At 42.8% G+C, this 20577-nt stretch overlaps 1 protein-coding gene across 6 annotated transcripts in view; it reads left to right on the forward strand.

Annotated features, from left to right (window-relative positions):
- PTPRA (protein tyrosine phosphatase receptor type A) overlaps positions 1-20577 on the forward strand; it is a 151773-nt gene that overhangs the window by 115240 nt on the left and 15956 nt on the right. For 5 of the 6 annotated variants that reach the window (XM_057312632.1, XM_044385739.3, XM_026503145.4 and 2 more), the window contains 10 exons: positions 6617-6707; positions 7607-7683; positions 11041-11077; positions 15107-15204; positions 16337-16456; positions 17182-17348; positions 17853-17988; positions 18682-18831; positions 19851-19944; positions 20257-20333. In XM_057312632.1, coding sequence (XP_057168615.1) covers positions 6617-6707; positions 7607-7683; positions 11041-11077; positions 15107-15204; positions 16337-16456; positions 17182-17348; positions 17853-17988; positions 18682-18831; positions 19851-19944; positions 20257-20333 — 1047 coding nt within the window. Of the gene's footprint in view, positions 1-2351; positions 2446-6616; positions 6708-7606; positions 7684-11040; positions 11078-15106; positions 15205-16336; positions 16457-17181; positions 17349-17852; positions 17989-18681; positions 18832-19850; positions 19945-20256; positions 20334-20577 lie in introns of all 6 variants that reach the window. The other variant, XM_026503148.3, reaches the window with a different exon arrangement.

A 20577-nucleotide genomic window follows, 5' to 3' on the forward strand; every position in this document is an offset into this window, starting at 1 on the left:
ACATTGAAGTAGAAAAATTAATAGGACAAAAGCAAATGGTCTATAAACCTATGAAAAGCTCAACTTATATGGTAATCAAGGAGGTCTAGATTAAAACTAACCATTATTTTGGGCCTATTAGATTTGAAAATTTAAGAAGATTGGTATTTAGTATGGGCAGAGATCTGGGGTTACAGATACACCATTATGCACAGGCAAAGCACGTTTAAACGGGTAGAGCGTTGGAAGGATGACTTGGCAGTATCAGTTGGATTTCAGATGTTTATACTGTCTGACCTCACTTCTGGGACTCTGACAGAAAACCAAATATATATTTGCACAAGGTTGTTCATTACAGCATTATTTATGTTAGCAAAGAAAGTAAAATGAAAACTAATATCCATCAAATAGCTGATTGGCTAAATGATTTCTTTCATCTGTTACAAAATTCTATACTATCATTAAAATAAATGTCTTAACCTAGATCTCTAAGTCATTGTTATGGGACAAAAGACATTGCAGAGGACTATACATGGTATAATCCCCCTTTTAAAAAACTACTTTTTTTTTTTTTTGAAGATTTTATTTTTTTAAGTAATCTCTTCACCTAACATGGGGCTCGAATTCACAAGCCCAAGATTAAGAGTCGCATGCTCCACCAACTGAGCCAGCCAGGTGCCCCCAAAAGTACTTTTTTAAGTCTGGAAAAATACTGTAAGCTGTGAGCAGTGGCTTTCTACAAGGCGGGTAAAGCACATAAGAAACATGATAGGGAACTTTCACTTTTTCCTGAATTATTTGAATTTTATAATCATATTTTCATGACATTTTAAAAAGTGGTTTTTTAATATGGTAAGCGAAACTAATGGAGTGTATCTTTAGCATAATATCCACTGTACTTTAATGGATATATAGCATGTAGAATAAAGAATTGATGTCCCAGCCTGAGTGGTGCCAGGAGTCTCTTGATCAAGTCTCTACGAAAAGGAATGTCACTAAATGGGAAGTTGTTCTGGAGAAAAATTGGACCATAGAGGTGAACAGCTGAAGGAATAATAAGCATAAGACGTAACAGCTGTTTTCAGATATTTGACAGGCTAAAAGGACAGTGTGCAGCGTTTCGGTGAAGCCCCACCGTAGTCGAAAGTTCCAGGCGATGGCCTTTGTCTTAGTTATAAGCTGGAATTTTTTTATTGACCAGCTTTTGTCTTAGAAGCATTGAATTTATCTAAAAGAAACACTTTAAAAAGCCACCTATTGAGGTCCCTAAAGCATATTCAAGGTTTTTAAAAAAGGGCAAAATTTAGTTAGCTCCTGAGAGGAAGGGAATAGGTGACAAAGAGAGGGAAGAGTGGAGCCAGTGAGATGATCCAGACCTGTGCGTTGCAAAGATTTAACACCCTCCCTGCTGCAAGTCTGCGTCCTTGTAGAGACAGCTTAATTCTTGGACTTCCAGGTGGAGAAGCATGTGTGTGTAATCTGGTGACAGAATTGTGTGGCATCTGTGTGAGGTGGAGGTAAAATAGCCTCTACACTGATGAGTTGTCTCGAAATAAATGAATCAGAGCCGAAGGCCTATGGGAATCAGCAGGAACTGTGTCAGGGGCTTTGGACTCCAACAGTCCAGGGAATTGGGGGTTAAGGGTTTCCAAGGGACAGAGAAGGCTCCAGCTGACCTCTGGGTTTTCCACTAGTCAGGACAAAGGAAATACAAAAGAAATGTGTATCTGGGTTTTGGGTCCTTCTAAACAGAACTTTCCAAGATGTGATGAACTGCCTTAAAAGGGATCCCCGTCATGGAAGAGTGCTCAGGCACTCGAGTGTCTCTCGAGTTAGAGTGTTTGCAGGGGGATTTGGATTTAGAAAAGAATGAGACCCAGCACTCTACTGGAGATCTTAGGCAGCACAATGAGGCAAGAGAAGAAATGAAGGGTATAAAGGATTGGAGAGGAAGAAACAAAATATGCATTTTTTCAGAGGCGAGTACTGTCCTTGGAGAAATCCAAATACTCATCAGGTATATTATTAGAATTAATAAGTTACTTTAGCAAAGTTGATAGATACAAAAACAAGATAAAAAAATTAATGCATTTCTATACATAAGCCACGATCAGAAAATCTAATAATAATTTTTAAAAGATGCCATTTACAATAGCATCCATAATGTTGAGTACTTAGGAATAAATTTAACAAAATATTTATAAAATCTTTGGAGAAAATTATAAAAAATATTTGAAGACATTAAAGAAAAATCTTAAACTAAGTGAAGAGCTAATAAGATCAGTGGATTAGAAGGCTCAATATTGTAAAGATGTCAATTCTCCCCAAACTGATATATAGATTCAATGCAATTCCAATAAAAATCCCAACAGGTTTTTTGTGGAACTTGACAAGCTGATTCTAAAATTTATATGGAGGAGAAAAGATTCAAGAATAGTCAAGACATTGCTGAAGAAGAAGAACAAGGTGAGGAGACCTGCCTTACCAGATATAAAGAATTATTATAAAATTAAGAAAGTTTTGTATTGTCACTGGGATAGATGGATTGACCATTGGAACAAAATAGCCCCAAAGCAGATTCTTGTGTGAGTGGAAACCTGTTTATGGCAGAATTGCCATGGCAGTTTTGGTGGGGGAAAGGATGGTCTTTACAATGAGTAGTGCTGGGACAGTTGGGTAACCCTATGGGAAGAAATGAAATTGAATTCTTGTTTCATACCAAACGAAAAATTGGTCGCAGTTGGTGTCGATAGTGAAATTTAAAAGACAAAACAATGAAACATAGAGACAATAACGGAGGGAAATATGCTTATGATCTCACAGTAAAAAAGGATTTCTTAATATTTAAAATGTTGATAAAGGGAAAGATCAATCAACTTGGCTATATTATGATGCAAAACTTCTGTCCATAATTAAATACGACGAAATGAAAGGGCAGGCCACAAGCTTGGCAAAATATATTTGTAACACTTGTTCTGACAAAGGATGAATATCTAGAATATATAAAGAACTCCCACAGATCAATAAAATAAACAAGCAATCCAGTTGAAAAATAGGAGAAACACTTGACTAGGTACTTCACAGAAGAGGGAACCCTGTTGACTAGTAAAATATGGAAAGATGGTGAACTTCATTAATAATCAGAGAAATGTAGATTAAGCCTACATTTGATAAATTTAAAGTCTGACAGTAGCAAACGCTGGTGAAGATCCAGAACAACTGGAACACTTTATATTGCTGGTGGAAGTGTAAATTGGTACAACTATCTCGAAGAACAGTTAGTTTGGCCTTAGCTAGTAAGGTTAAAGATTCTCCTGCTTCAAACGCTCATACATGTGCATGAGGAAACAATGCAAATTAGCATTCGTGGCGGGGTCATTAACTGTAAACAACCCAAATATTCATCAGTAGTAGGATGGATAAATAAATGTTGGTATGGTCTCAAAACGGAGCGCTTCAGAGTAGTTGAAGGGAATGAGCTTTGGCTACCTGGTACGGCCTCAGTGAGTCTTCAGAATATAATGTTGGGCAAGAAAAAGAAGTCACCATTTGATTATGATCCCACTTTCATCAAAAAATAGACTGAACGAAGAACATATATTGTTTGAGAATATGAAATGTATGGGATACAGAGTGATATAACACAGAATTCCAAGTTTACTTGTGGGAGGGGAAAAGAGAGGATATGAAGAGAAAGGGCCCAAAGAGAACTTCTAAGTTAAATTGTGTGATGGATATCCTTCTTTTTTATAAATGTAAAAATTGAAAAACAATTTTTTAAAAACCTGACATTTAAAAAAAATAATTTCATACATAACCTTGTCCCCAGTAAAGACTTAAGCAAGGGATGAAATGGTCTTTGATGCCACCTAGTGTTTCTAGAGATTTTAGCATCTGGTAGCCTTCTGGGTCAGCTGCTTGTGCCTAGCTCTGTGAGCTAGGTTTTTCAGAGTAGAAACTAAAAGAGTAGGGTTCACCTTGTTTTCATCCCTGCCATAGGCTTTTCAGTCTGACCCTTTGCATGTAACACCAGGTTCTCTAGGGCAGGCCCTTTGTTTTCTCTTGCCAAACAATGACTCCTTTTTCTTCATGACTTTCCTTTTAGGGGTCTCAGCCTGGCTGAAAACCCTAGTTTTTCTTCATTGTGACTATGGGGAGCTAGGAATGCTTGTAGGACTATGAGATGTGGTCATTGTCATAACTGACCCCAGAGGACTATTTTCAAGAGTCTTGCTGTCACTGCTTCTACATCATTTTAGACAAGGGTGTATAGGGAAAATAATGCCTCTGGCTTAGTCCATGAGGGCATTAAAAACTTGTATCTCATCCTGTCCTGTACCACGGCGGAAACCTGTGGATACCTAGCTTGTCTGGAAGAAGGCAAACAAAAGGTGGACTGGGAAATTCCAGTCTTAAGTAAGGTCTCTGTTCTGTGCGTAAGAGTCCAGCCCGGGAAACTCTCTTTTTTCCCTTTATGTATTGGCAACATAGGGTCCAAGAAGTTGCCTCTCTCAGTAAAATGACATGCAGAACCGGCAGCATTTTAACTCCGAAAGGAAGCTCTCTTGAGTAACTGAAGGCAGACAGACTATGAGACCTTGACTCCTGTTAGGGTCTTCCACTTTAATTTCTCTGACCATGAGCTTGCTGGTTCCTAGGAAGTATATTTGCTTCCTTCTTAAAGCTTTTGCATCTATCTGGAAAAATAAGTTGCTTTTAGACTGGCATTTCTTTTGTTTAATGATATATTTTTTTGATTATCAAAGTTAGACACCTGAGAGTCATCCTTTATTCCTATCTCCTTCTCTCCCCAACCCATCGTCCCTTCATTCTATCTCTAATTCCAGAATGTATGTCCAATGCATCTTTCCTTATACCATCATCTTTCCATGTTCCTATTCTTGCCTTCCTCCTGGTCTCTTTTCCACATAGCAGCCAGAGTGATTCTTTAACATGTAAACTGGATTGCAGTTAAAAAAAACCTTGAATGGTTTCCTTATGCACTTAAACTAAAATTCAAACTCCCTATTCAGGGACCTACATGGACTTGTATGATCTCACCTTGCCAAGCCCCTCTCGTCCACTTCCTCTTGCCATCCCCACCACCCACATTGTCTGTATAATACCCTCACTGACCTTTCAGTTAGCTCACACAGCCAGGCCTTCTCCTGCCTCTGGGTCATCATAGATGCTGGTCTCTGTGCCTAGAATACTAGTTTTCATATTCCTCCTTCCCCATAGAGACCTACCCTTAATCTAAATTTGAGTGTTTCTTAGGCTTTCTGATACTTTCTTAATAACATTCTGTTCTTCCATTGTATTTATCATGGTATGTAATTTATATGTTTTATTTGTTTAATAATGTCTTTTCACTCACAAGTTTGTATTGTCCTTGAGAACAAGAACTATGTATGCGATTGATTCACCACTGTTTGCTCTGTATTTATCCTGGTACCTAATAGGTACCTAATCTGTATCTATTGAAAAAACAAATGGAAAGTAATACATGAACCATAATTTACTTAACTGTTCCCCTACTGCTGAATACTAAGGTTGTTTTCAGTTTTGGGTCGTTCCAAACGACGATAAAGTAAATGTGAACAAAGATTTTTATTTCTTTAGGCTAGATTCTCAGAAAGTTGCTAGGTCAAAGTATGGGTATTTTTAAGGCTCATAAAACATATTTCCAAATCACTTGTCAGAAAGGTTGTCTAAGTTGGAATTTTGAACTATTTCCTCTTTTGCTTTCTTAATTTTGAATATATGGAACACATAAGAGGAAAGTGGTTTAAATAGTAACGCTTAGCTTCCCGCTTCTATAAAACTAATTTATTGAATGCTTATTCTGTGCTAGACTTGAGATTATGGTATTTACTTCCTATGTGGCAGATATTATTAACCCAGTTTTACAGATGAGGAAACGTGGTCCTGGAAAGTTTAACAGATTTTCTCAAGTTCATACAATCCAGACTATCTCATGTCAAACCATTTATTTTTACCCACACACTTCCCAGTGGTAGTTAATTTACATTTGCTCCAAAACTGTTGCACGGTCAATGTCACCTCACTCACATCCTCTGCTTCCTAACTGCTGCATCCAGGTGAATGTCCTCCCACCCACCTGCCCATCCTTGCTTCCTTGCCACATGATACTAGAAGCTGGGCTGTCATTCCCTTCAGGTCCCTAGAGAGGGCCTAACTCAGCTGACCATCCAGACCCCTCCTGTGTGGTTCACTCTGAGATGCTTCTCATCTTTGCATGTTGGTTAACATGGGGGTAAATGGCCCATCCCTTCAGTTATGTCCCCATTCTTGTTTACAGGGGTGGTCCATTTCGACCCAGCATTCTAACAGATCCCTAACCACACAGTAACCATATAAAGAGCATGCTGAGCTTATAGTAACAGTAAGGGCATTCCACCCCCTGGGGATTCTTGGTGTTAAACTCTAAGGAGCTTGCAGGCTATTTAGGAGAGAGCTGCACTCTCTGTGTTAGGCTGCAAGTGTTCACCTGGGCCCATCTTTGTCCCCCAAGTTAGGGTAGAGCTTGCTGTCAGGTCAGGGGATGGTGCAGCATTTTGCATGTTTGGTGTTTATTCCTCTTAGTAACCTCCTCTAATTTCTCTTAACCTTTTAGGCTCTCCCTGCTTGTCCTATCCAAGCCACCTGTGAAGCTGCCTCCAAGGAGGAAAACAAGGAAAAAAATCGATATGTAAACATCTTGCCTTGTGAGTGTTTGCAGAGTTTCCTGGCATAAAATCTGAAACTGTGTCTCTAGCCAGATTTTTTGAGGGTGGTAAGAATCTTGTGGTTGATCATAGGAGGGTTGGTAATAAGAGTAGGGTCAAGCCTTTGGGCTAGAAGAGCCTTTATGGTCACCCAGGTGCTCATAAAGTTCGATCAGAGAGCTCGACCAGGTTTTTGTGTGAGGCCTAAAGTTTCTAGGTCAAGAGGAGCAGTTTCACTGGGACCAGATAGGATGTGCATGGTTGTTACGTGGTTTTTTTGTAGTGCTTATGGCAAAGAAATCCTAATACAGAGTTCTCTGCATAACCCCCTCCCAGAGTTAATCATTGCTAATCAGTTGATTATAACCTCATAACAGATGTTTGTCTAAGCCAATGGTCTCCAGAATGAGATATGCTTAATCCAGTGGCATGTAACATAAAATGTTTGAACTTTGTTTTTTTAATTGTCTTTTCAACAAAAATTTATCCTTTAAAAAAATTTCTGGTGTATTTTTAGGTGCATAATGTATTAGAGACCACTATATGAGGCATTTATGGATACTTATGTCTTTTTATTCGTGTGTGAATATATGCATATTACATATATTTTTAAAATGTAATTGGTATTCTGATTACATTGCTCCGACTTTTTTCTTTTAACAGTGTATATTGACAGTTTATGTGTCAAGAAACAGAAATACTTTCCTTTTTATCAACTCCTTACTGTTCCATGTTGTGGATATATCTTAATTTATTTAACTAGGCCCTGAATGATGGCTGAGATGTGTCCAAAGTTTTACTGTTATAAGCAGTGTTGTGGTGACATCTTAATACACATAGGCACAGATGTCTCAACTGGCCTGGTCGTATCATTACTGAAACAATTTTTTTTTTCCTAGATGATCACTCTAGAGTCCATCTGACACCAGTTGAAGGAGTTCCAGATTCTGATTACATCAATGCTTCATTCATCAATGTAAGGAACTAGAGCTTTTCTCATTGTTACCTTGAATGACCATTGGCTACCATCTACTGGCTCCTTCCCAGCTGCACATTAGAAGGAATATTTCTCATTTCAAATTTTCCCTGAGGAGTCTAAATATTTTAAGAGACCAAAAGAAAATTTTTTGAAGATTTTATTTATTTGACAGAGCACAAACAGAGGAGCGACAGGGAGAGGGAGAAGCAGGCTCCCTGCTGAGCAAGGAGCCCAGTGCAGGACTCAGTCCCAGGATCCTGGGATCATGACCTGAGCCGAAGGCAGACGCTTAACCCACTAAGCCACCCAGACGCCCCAAGACCGCAAATACTTTTTTGAAGATCAGATAGTTTCATATGTATTCTTATGTTTACCCTGTCGTCATTCCCAAAGATTTTCCATGCAAATCTAAATGTGTACTTTTCTGTAAGAGTCAGTGACTCCTTTTTGAGCTTATTCGGATAACTAAGAACAAAAGCAGGTCTCACCACCTTTAGTAAAAGTAAAGGTCAAGAATAGCTGACACCAGGTAAGTCTGGTTAGTTAGGTCTGCTATGAACCAAGGCCTGAGGGGAGAGCTAAAACTGGGAGATTTTTTTAGTGGTGATTGAGGGAATGTTTACAGAAATGGTCCGAGAGACTTGAGTATTTTTTTTTAGGCTGTGTGAGGAGCCAGTAAAGAGGGTTTGAAAAAGAGCACAAGTGAGCGCAAGCTAGCAGGAGCAAGCCTGAAGCGGGATGTGTGAAGAGAACACCCATAGATTTTGCACACCACGTTCACAGCAGCATTAATCAGAGTAGCCAAAAGGTGGAATCAACCCAAGTGTCCCTTCAGTGGATGAATGGATAAGTAAAATGTTGTACATGCATACAGTGGAGTATTACTCAGTCTCAAAAAAGAGAGGAAATCCTGATACCTGTTAGAACTTTGAAGACATGCTAAGTGAAATAAGCAGGTCACCAAACAACTTTATTGAGGTGTAATTCACGTACCATAATTTTCACCCATTTAAAGCTTACAACTCTGTGGTTTTTAGTATATTCACAGATATGTACAACCATCACTAGTCAACTTTAGAATATTTTCATAACCTCAAAGAAACTTGCACCTCTTACTTTTTTTTAAAAGGTTTTATTTATTTATTTGAGAGAGAGAGAGAGAGAGAGCACGAGCAGGGGAGGGGCAGAGAGGGACAAGCAGACCCACTGCTGAGTGCAGACCCTGACACAGGGGCTCCATCCCAGGACTCCGAGATCATGACCTGAGCCAAAGTCAGACGCTTAACCGACTGAGCCACCCAGGCGCCCCACCTCTTACTTTTAAAACATTTTGTTCACCCCAATAAGAACCTTACTGTCCATTTACAGTTAATCCCCATTTCTACCCTTGGCAACCGCTTACCAAGCCCTTCTTGCACAAAGAGCTAAGATTATAAGGGAATCTTGAAGAGAAGTGGTACCCAGCACCGTGGAGTGATGGCAACAGGCGGGGGGGGAACGAGACCTGTGGTTTGGAGAACACAAAGGTCCAAAAGGAAACCTGACAGTGGCCACAAGACGTGATGAAACAGACAGTGGCACAGTTGGCAAGTGGGTTTCCAACCTGGAGTCTTAAGAGGGACCAATTTCCTCACTTGCCTCTGGATGTCTTAAGAGTAGAGTCTTCAGAAGTGTTTTTATTTTTAACTGGTAGGAATGTAGCTACCACCTAGAGCTAGCCTAGGATTTGACTTTCAGAATCCAAAGACCTCTCAGGAACCAGGGAGCCACATTTTATCTTTCCCTTGATCATAACACAAGGAAGAGCAGATTTGCCTCATTGTAGTTATACCTTATTGGTTAAGCAGTGCTGCTGTATCCCAATGTCAGCGTGCATTCATAGAGGCATATGGCACACTCTTGGTTGGGACAGGAGGCACTTCAGGGCTGGGCCCTCCAACAGTGCTTTTAAACTGTTCATGGCCCACATGCTCCTGTGAGAAATTAGTGCCTTCTCGTGGAGCAGGGATAGGACATGACTTAACACATTCCAAGAGCGTCTCAGTTTTAATGACAAGTTTAGTTATAAACAAATTAAGCCTTTCTCAGTTTCCATCTTCTAATGATTAAAAATATTTGTAGAAATTTTAATTCCCCTTCTCAAGAAAAATTTTAACAAGGTTCTTGTTACCGACTTTAAATATGTTCATCTCTCGGGGCCTAAAGCTTTTTCCTTCTGTGCTAGGAAGCGACCCTGCCCTGCTTTTGTTTGAACTGGGAATAGGATGTGGCTTCTCAGACTCAGGCTCCTTCCTTTATCTGCCACTGCCTTGCAGACTTGTATTTCACGTCATCATCATGGGGTGACATGGTGTCCCCTCTGTGAGGCTGCCTCCTCCCTCATTGCCCATCTTATGGCTGTCTTCAAGCAGCAGAGGGTGATTTATAATCCTTAAATCAGGTGATTTTTCACTTACCTAGGACTTTTCAAGTGAACACTACATTTAAACAGGTCAAAAAGATGTATAACTAAAACAATAAAAACTGGAAAAGAGAGATACTGCCTGTTGTTAGTTTTTCCAAGGCTCCTTATCTATTAAGTGACATTCCCAGGTCCATTTGCTACTTGTCTTCCACTAGCTGTAATGGAGAACCCTGTTGTCTGACACTGCGAACTGTTCCACATACCCACAGGCTCTTCCCTGAAGGTTTTTGCACCTGGGTAAAGCATTATCAAGGAAATAATCCCTTAAAAGAGAAGAAAAGAACCCGTTTTCCTTCCTGATGTGGGCCCAGCTTCATCCCTGGAACACCACAGATGCTTCTGCCTTGGAGGGTTAACACTAAGACCTAGATTGTCAGCTTCTTTTTTTTTTTTTTTTTTTTTAAGATTTTATTTATTTCACAGACAGCCAGCGAGAGAGGGAACACAAGCAGGGGGAGTGGGAGAGGAAGAAGCAGGCTCCCAGCGGAGGACCCTGATGTGGGGCTCGATCCCAGAACATTGGGATCACGCCCTGAGCTGAAGGCAGACGCTTAACGACTGAGCCACCCAGGCGCCCCTAGATTGTCAGCTTTTAAGAAAGCATCAGAAACAGGGTCTAGCCTAGGTGTTGGTATTTGGATGTTATACCAGTATTCATTAATAATTCACTTTGAGAAGACTACCTAGACATGTGATCTTTGTTATCTCTGATTCCTGGTATCCAAAGCTAATCCTTTGGAGATTTCTAGAATGGAAATCTTGTTAATTGCCTGGACCTTTTCACAAGGGAGGCTTTGTTAACTGATTGGGAGTCTAGAGAATTTCATTCCTATCCATTTTTGGTTCTCACTTTCTTTTTATCCCTCACTCCTCCCCCACCCTACCTTCAGGGCTACCAAGAAAAGAACAAATTCATTGCTGCTCAAGGTAAAGTAATGATAATTTTTTTTTTACTTTTGGGGTTAACCATGAGTTCATTAGTGGGTTTGGATATTTTTTTTTCTTCCAAATGCTAAATAGATTAATCAGAATGTAGTAACTTGTCTGTAATTACTGTCACCTGAAAGAAATACAGTCTGCTTGCACATTTATACCTAAGGGCCTCATCCTGATGACAGTATCCAGGGATCCTGTTAAAGTCCTTTTGTGTGTGTGTGCATAAAAAAGACTGGAGAAGGCTACGCGCGTGCGCGTGTACACACACACACACACACACACTCTCTCTCTCTCCCTAATGAAGTCCTCTGTCTTGGGTCCTAATGGGAACCTTAGGTTCAAGCCAGGCTTCTCAGAGTTTGAATTTGGATTCAGTCTCCAGAGAGGGTTGGCCACCTCAGAGTCCAGGCTGGCTCATCTCCTCCCCCAGTTGTTGGACCTGAGCCTCCTCTATGATTCACAGAAAAGCAGTCTAGGAACCCTCAGAGCAGGGACCTTAGTGCCATTGCCTTATACGTGCTCTGCACACATTTCCATAGCCCCAAGTTTTAATAAGTGTCCTCCATCTTTGGGATCCTAGTAAAAATATCTTGATGTTTGCTGCACTGCAAAGTAATTGATGTTATTATGGTCCATCAAAGCCCGTTTATGTAGCCATTCAGCAAATGTTTATTGGCTACATGTTATGTGCTAGGCACTGGCCTAAGTGATAGGGATGTATAGAGGAATAAAACAGGAGATGGTCCATGCCTTTTTGGGGCCCTTAGTTGGTAGAGGACAATTTACACCAAAATTAACAGAAGTTCTGGTAAGTGGCTATGCTGCTCAATACAATAGCCACTAGCCACTTTTTAAAAAATTAATTAAAATTTATTTAATTAAGTTAATTAACAAATTTATTAAATTAAATTATTTAAAATTCAGTTTCTCAGTCGTACTAGTCACATTTTAAGGCTTAATAGCTGCATGTGGCTAGAAACTACCATATTAGTGCAGATATGAAACATTTTCATCATTGCAGAAAGTTCTGTTGGACAAGTACCATGGCAGAGATAAAACAGAGATAGAGGTAAAATAAGGTGGCTGAGAAAAACCTTAGGTCCTTCTTGCCCTTACAGTCTCCCACTGGGGCCTGGCCATTGCCTAACCAGGCCCTGCTTTCTCTCACCATCTGTAGCCATCCATCAAGTCAGGTCTACCCTCTGAAGCCCAGCTCAGCAGCCACCTACTCAGTGATCATTCTAGCACCAACAGTCATGTGCAGTCTCCTCCTCTCTTTATTTGCCATGGGGCCTTGTTGATGCTAGAATATTTGTTGAAGTAAAGTCACCTATGATTTTCTGATGGACTTTTTCTCAGACTCCTAGCCTCTTGAACCTCTCCACAGTACTTCATACTCCTTGAAATTCTCCTCTGTTATTTCCTGACACTCAGTTCTCAATTTTTCTCACTTTTCTAAATATTACCTCTCTGGCTCTTATTCTTCTTTCTGCCTCTTAAATATAGTTTCTCCCCAAATCTGTGGATGACTACTTCCTTGAAACTCCATTCTTGTCTTTCATGGCACCATTTCTCAGTTCTGCTTCTCCATCTGCTCATCCTTAGTCTTCCTCCCAGGCTTTTTCTGTCTGAACTTGAATAATGCTGAAGATCTCCAGCGTTCTCTTTTTGACCGCTTCTTTTCTTCTCCTCTGTATTCTCTTTGAGAGACCTCATCTAATACCCACCTCTGTTTGACTGGCTACTGACTTTCTTGAACTTCTGAGCCATTTTTTCTTCCTTTTTTAAAAAATTTAATTTACTTTATTTATTTGAGAGAGAGAACACGAGAAGGGGGGTGGGGGCAGAGGAAGAGGGAGAAGCAGACTCCCTGCTGAGCAGAGAACCCAATGTGGGACTCCATCCCAGGACCCTGAGGGCATGACCTGAGCCAAAGGCAGATGTTTAACTGACTGAGCCACCCAGGTGCCCCTTCAAACAAATCTTCTACCCCACCACCTGGATACCTCCACAGACTCTTCAACATCAAAAACTAAAATATACCTTAGGGAGCCTGGCTGGCTCATTCGGTGGAGCATGACACTCTTGATCTCGGGGTTGTGAATTTGAGCCCCACGTTGGGTGTAGAGATTACTTAAAAATAAAATTAAAAAAAAAAAAGAAATTGACTAAAATATGCCTCTCCTTCAGCCCCCTCAACTGCTTTTTTCCTGTATTCTTTGGCTATCACCATGAATGGAAGGCAGTTCATCTGATCAACCAAACCAGATTTGGGATCATCCAGATCTACCTGTTCCTTGCTCTGAATAGGAGTGGTCCTCTTATTTCTTTCTCCAAAATCTGTCTTCTCTGACACACTGCCTTATTCCCATCTTTTTCCCAGCTCTATTGTAGTAATCTGCTGATTGGTCCTCTAGGTCCTAGCCTTGCTCCTTGCATTTCTTCCACCAGAATGGCCTTTATTGATGCAAAACTCTTGTTAGGACTCATGAAAATCCTACGCGATTTTCCATTATGTATACAAAGCCTTCCTTAGCCTGGCCTCCATCCCTTTAGATTCAGGTACCTGTCTTTCCACCTCCATCTTCTGCCAGTCCATGTACCCTGCACTATAACCTCATTTTACTCCTCACAGTCCCCGGACATCTCATGCTCTTTCTTGCTGCTGTCCCCTGCACCTCTGCCTGGAGAATTTCTTCTCCCTATATCCCCTTTCTAAACTCCTGTCCATCTCATCTACCTTAATATATGGCTCAAATGTCACCACCTCCAGGAGATTTTTCCTAACCTTGCCAGGCAGTGGAACAGCTCTACCTCCATACATCTTGTTGGCATGTATCCACTCTGTCATTACTTGTTTTTCTTATTACTCTTTATTTTTACCAAAGGAAATAAAAAAGTTTAAGAGAGTCAAAAAGGTATTACAAGGCATATAAAAACAAAGTTCTCCCCCTCCTTCTTCTACCCTTTTTTTACTCTAGTGCAACCATTTTTATCTATTGATGACTTCTTAAGATAGGTGATAATTTATTTAATCGTCTTACAAACTCTCACACTCAAACAGACATGCATACACATGTCCCTTTTCCCCATTCTCCCAGTAGAGTTAAATCACAATTTAGAGCTAAGATAATATTACTTACATTATTATTATTGTACTAATATTAATTACAACTGAAATATTATATGATGTTTTATACAGCTTTTGGTTTTCCTTTTTTCCAAGAGTTAATAATTACTTTTTTTTTTCCTGTTTAGTTTTTTATATACCTAGCACTGAATTTTTCCCCCCAGACTCTCCACTAGAAGTATATATTTCCTCTCAGTACCTTCAGAAACATGAGGTTTAATTTTTTTTAAGTTTAATTTTGTTACCTTGGAATTCCTCTAGAACCTTCTCTCCAGTTCCATTCTAGATTGGTTGCCCTCTAGCCTCTGTCAGAGTTACATCCTGAGCCTTTCCTTCCACCAACACCCAGGGAATTCCATTAGCCTCTGTTCTGTTAGAGCCCATGTCTTTCTCTTTGTTTGCTTCCTCGTTTTTGTTTAGAAATCTCAAGCTTTTTGGAAAAGGCTGGATGGTGGTAAATTTTAAATTCTAGCCTGAGCAAGTCACCTAGCATTTCTATGGCTAACAACACCTACCTTAGAGCATGATAGGAAGGAGTAAATGAGGTATAAAGCACTTAGCTCATTGGCTGGCCAATAACATAGGTATTTAGTGAGCAGTTATGATTTCTAATCCTCATCTATAATACCTTGGGAGACATTATTTGTGGTTCTCTTTGCATTTTGACAACCTCCCACCCCCAATTCACTTCCTAGTAAAATGCCTGACGCATACAGGGTGGATGGGAAATGTTCGCTTAGTAGGTGGGTGGATGGATAGATGGATTGGATATTTAGCTGAGAACATGTGGGCACAGGCTTCCAAAAGTCAGGAATGAATGTTCCCAATTTCCCAGCAGATTTCTTCCCCTTGGTGTGTGTTCTCCTCATCTTTGCTATTGGCTACTTTAGGACCAAAAGAAGAAACAGTGAATGATTTCTGGAGGATGATCTGGGAACAAAACACAGCCACCATTGTCATGGTGACCAACCTGAAGGAGAGAAAGGAGGTGAGTGAAGAAATTAGATGGATATGACCAGCAGAGGAACTCCTCTCTGAGCCTGGGCTGTCCATCCTTTGTGCATCCTCTGTGGCTCCTGTGCCATTCATTCATCCAGACAGAACCCAGGCCAGTGTGCTTACTAGACTTTCCTAGGGCCTGGAAGTCTCAGGTGGACCTCAGGGGTGCGCCTAGGGCACATTCCCCGTATCTGGTAGTCAGACAACTCACCCTGGTTTCAAGACAACCTGGAAGAATGATTTGGGCCATTTGCCAAGGAAAAGCTACAGAGGAGCTTTTTCCCCTGGCCTCTAATCCCTCATTCTCCTGGTTTCCTGTATATCCTCTGAGTCAGCAGAGGGAGCTGTATAAACTGAGAAGGTAATTTGAGGCCCTGGCCTGATCCTTGTGCAAGCAGCTTGCTGACTGACCGTTTTTTTGTGTGTGGCTGTGGCCACCAAGTCCATGCCTGGCCAGTCCCATCACTGTATCACAGCCAGAACCAGTACTGAGCTCTGGATCAAGCCCCAAAGAGGAACCCCCGTTCATGACAGTCTTTTCCCAAAGTGGCCCTTAAGTTACCTTGATCCCCACCCTGGGGTGTTGGATGTGTTAATCAGTAGTTCTGCAGTGCTTAGGAGGGATAGCACTAGGGCTGGGCTATAGTTCATTTCCTCCGACCTTACCTCTGACTCTTGGAAGCTGTTCAGGGCCCAGGGACCGGAGAAGGCATCATTCCCCCTTGGCAACCCCGTCAGCAGGTTGCTGGTTCCAGGGGATCAGACGGGCCTGTCCCTAGATCATAACCTGGGATATTGTGGAAGGGCACATTTTGTAGGTAAAGTAATTTACAATTTGCCCTGAACTGAGGGATCAGGGGTAGGAAAGAATGAGAAGTATAGGTCTGGGGCTATGTAAACGACAAGAGATACTGCTGAACAGGATGGAAGCTGAGAAACTTGAAAAAAAAAAAAACAGTTTAAATAAGTCTGCAGTGACCAAGGTGAGAGAAGAGGCCTTCTCTGGGGGCTTCCTGGGGACTTCTGTCTGGGCTTTTGTGGTCCTTTCCTTCAGGTTCTTCATGTCTGCTGGGGGCGGGAGGTCTGAGGTCATCAGGGGATGCATGTCTGTTCCTTTCCAGTGTAAGTGCGCCCAGTACTGGCCAGACCAAGGCTGCTGGACCTATGGGAATATCCGTGTGTCAGTAGAGGATGTGACCGTCCTGGTGGACTACACGGTGCGAAAGTTCTGCATTCAGCAGGTACTGTCTCCTGCCTCCTTTCTCTGCTGACCACTAAGAGGGTGGAACAGACTGGGTCATTCCCCGCCTTACTCAGGGTGGTCAGGAATCACTGAATGTGAGGTCTGTTTGGACTCTGAGACCAGAGATCTGGGCTCTCAGGGAACTTTGTCAAAGCTAAGGGAGGAGCATTTTCATGACCAGGAGAAAAAAGTATTATTGAGATAGAGTTTGATCATCATAGGTATGAACCAAGTGCCTCGGGAGGTGGTACAATTTTCTGGGTACTTGACTTACCTCCTCTTACTCCAAAGAATCCTGACATCAAGGATGTAGTGGCCCCTGCTCTTGGTCCTCCAGAGTGACCCTGGAAGCTTGAGCTAAGGTTGTTGCCTTCAGCTGAGGGGCAGGGTGGTGCTGTGGAAAGGGGGCTTACCAAGAGTCAGGAGACCTGCATTTTAGTTCTGACCTTGCCATTAATTAGTTCTGAGACCTTGACCGGGTCACTTGTCTGAGTTTCACATTTCACATCTGTCAGCTGAGAATAATTGTAAGAGCCCTGCCTTATCCCATGGGGTTCCTTGGAAGAGATCTTCTCTCCATGGTTAACACTTCCTTGGATACACTCTCATTTCCCCATTGTCACTGACAACCACAGCTGGCCCTGGCTCCTAAGCCTCCCCTCCCCTGGCACTGCCCCGCCCCAGGTTATCAGAACCAACACACAGGATCTCCTCACTCCACAGGTGGGCGACGTCACCAACAGGAAGCCACAGCGCCTCATCACTCAGTTCCACTTTACCAGCTGGCCAGACTTTGGGGTGCCTTTCACCCCTATCGGCATGCTCAAGTTCCTCAAGAAGGTGAAAGCCTGTAACCCTCAGTATGCAGGGGCCATCGTGGTCCACTGCAGGTCAGTGTGGCTGACCCTTGGCTCCCCACTGATACCATAATCTGTTCCCATGGTCAGAGCAAAGGAAAGCACAGGGGCCCCGGCTGAGGAGAAGAGACTAACACAGAGCAGATGAGCTGTTAGGTCCCGGGGCAGCAGCCAGAGAGACTCCTCAAGTTTTGGTACTGGGTATAGAGCATTTGAGGAAAGAGGGAAGGGCAGTCCTCCAAGATCGGGGGTGGAGAGACCACTGCTGTGAAGCCAGAAAGCTAGATTGAGTGCTGGTTTGTGCGCTTGGAGCCTTCATACCTTTCTAAGTGTCAGGGTTCCCTGGTCCTGGTAACTAAAGGTACGGAGTCCGGGGTACAGTGGGGTTGTTGTCTCCACAAGTGTTCCAGCTATTCCCCATTCAGAATTAGAATGTAATGACCTGAAGAAGGAGTCCTGGCCTATGCTACCCCCTCCCTGTATGCTCCCACAAGACATGCTGGCCATCCCAGTAACACCCCTGCTCTCTGGCTGCAGTGCGGGTGTAGGGCGTACAGGTACCTTTGTTGTCATTGATGCCATGCTGGACATGATGCATACAGAGCGGAAGGTGGACGTGTATGGCTTTGTGAGCCGGATCCGGGCACAGCGCTGCCAGATGGTGCAAACAGACGTGAGTGCTTTGTGGGTAAGGTGAGGGTGGGGGCATTCCAGGATCAAAACATCTGGCCTCATGGATTACTCAGCCTCCTAGGTTATTGTAAACGATTATTAAGCCTTATAAATTATGTATTAAAAGAGACATGGAGCACAGAGGAGGTTGTACCTACGGGAGTTGGGAAGGCAGGTGTCATTTGCACTAGACTGTAAGGATGAGAAACAGGTCCTGAGAGAAACATGCATGCAGGCAGGTGGGAGAACCAGTGCCCTCAGAGCTGTGATTCAGCTCAGCCATGTCCAAGAGCAGCGGGAGGATCAGCTCTGTGGTTGGGGCATGTGGTTCAAAGGGCACAGCACTGGGAGGGTGGCTGGCCCAGGTTTTGTGTGTCACCAGACTTTGACAACCCCTTCAGACTGTTAAATCTGTGCTGTCAGAATGAGCAGGAGTTATTTGTCCTTCTCTCCAGGCTTCCACTCTAGGAGGCTGCCAGAGTAGGACACTCCCTCCCAAGTTAAGCACCCTCGGCGGGATTCGTGCCTTTGAAGTCCTGACTCACTGAAGCAGGACAACAAGAGTGAATAGTTTTATACCTGCTAGGGTCTAAGGAGAAGTGGACTGGAGTGAATTGAGGGTGGGAGGGGGTCATTTGGCACCGCAGAGACCATGTCGTATGTAACTGGGAACTCGGGCATCGTGGCATTTCAGATGCAGTATGTCTTCATATACCAAGCCCTTCTGGAGCATTATCTCTATGGAGATACAGAACTAGAGGTGACCTCTCTAGAAACGCATCTGCAGAAAATTTACAACAAAATCCCAGGGACCAGCAACAATGGATTAGAGGAGGAGTTTAAGGTGAGTTGAAGCTGAGCTCCCTCTTTTGGACTGAAGGATCCATGTGCTCTGGGGAATATGAAATGCTTGGCTCTTAGAGATTTAGCAACAAATGGGGAATCCCCAAGTAAGATATGTGCATGGTTAAGCAGTCGGTTTCTGGCCCTTTATTCATAATCTAGTCGTTTTTAACCGTCCTGCACGTTAGAATTGCTTGGGTTGTGTTAGGAGAAAAGGGAAAACAAACAAGCAGACTGGCATTGGTATTTTTTTTAAGTCCCCCAGCCGACCCCACCCCCACCCCCACACAGGTGATTATGATGTACAGCAGCAGTAAACCTTTCCTTTAAGGACCAGACAGTAGATATTGTAGACTTTGCGGGCCGGACGGTCTCTGTTGCAGCTGCTTAGCATTGTTGCTGTCGCACAAGAGCAACCATAGTTGCTACACAAACAGATGGTCATGGCTGTGTTCCTGTACAAGTTCATTTATATGCAGCAGGCCAGATTGGGCCCGTGGACCATAGGTTGCTGACCTCTGCTGTATGCCATTAAGACAGTGGTTCTCAGCACACCTAAGGAGTATGTCACACTCTTGTCAGTGTAACTATTCCCAGAAGAAGAGATTCTGGGTTGCAGTGGGAAAGATTGCATCCCTTAAAGCAGTTCTTCTCAAAGTATAATGTGCACACGGATTACCGTAGGATCCTCTTAAGATGCAAGTTCTGGTTTGGCAGGGAGAAATAGAGTTAGGGCCTGAGAGTCTGCATTTCTACGCGGTGAAACTATTGCTGGTTTATGGTTTATACACTTTTAAGTAGCAAAGATCTAGAAGGAGCCCCGGAATCAGGAGAAGGGAGCATGTGCATTTGAATAAGGCTTTCTAAAGAGTCCAAGACAGCCTCTGGAGTGGAGCAGCAGGGAGAGAGGAAAGGCAGGAGCAATATGCAGCCAGAGTAGCCTGAAGATGCAGGTCTGATAGGCATAATCTTGCCAAGTTACAGGGATCAGGAATGTTTCCCCTTTCCTTCCCAATTCAGAAGTTAACATCCATCAAAATCCAGAATGACAAGATGCGGACCGGAAACCTTCCAGCCAACATGAAGAAGAACCGAGTTTTACAGATCATTCCATGTAAGAGCCCTCTCCCCACTGCAAAGCCTTAGTGCCCCGTCCCTCCTTCCACTTCTCAGGTACTAATTCATGATCAGCTTGGAGACCAGAATTAGGGCATTGCCTCTTTTTTGCTCTTAGTTCTTTAGTGGCTTCTGGAAATGAAAAAAGCATGAAGTCCAAACGGTTTCTCCCTCCTGGACTAGGAACAGGCACGTTATTGCCCAGCTGGGATTATACCTACCCAGGGCCTGGGGGGGGGAGGAAAGATTGAAAGAGAGATAAGAGAGGACAGGTGATGTTGGGGAGCCACAGCTTCTGTCCTTCCTGCAGATGAATTCAACAGAGTGATCATTCCAGTGAAGAGGGGCGAGGAGAACACGGACTACGTGAATGCATCCTTCATTGATGTAAGTGGCGGCTGTGTCCCCAGAGTTCCCCACCCTCCATGGAGATTTGGCTGGACCTTGCAGTGCCACCCTCCCAGTGCTTGGGAGGTTTGTGCTTGTGTCAGTCATCAAATACAGAACCGATACCCAGTGTGCACACTAGTCTATCAGGCCCAAGAGAGCAGAAGGTGGGGGGGGAAACAGAGGGCAAACACCGGAGTAATAACTGGAGGGAAAAGTTCATAGCACAGACCATAGCCAAGGG

This window comes from Ursus arctos, unplaced genomic scaffold, assembly GCF_023065955.2.
Source record: "Ursus arctos isolate Adak ecotype North America unplaced genomic scaffold, UrsArc2.0 scaffold_16, whole genome shotgun sequence".
NCBI lineage: Eukaryota > Metazoa > Chordata > Mammalia > Carnivora > Ursidae > Ursus > Ursus arctos.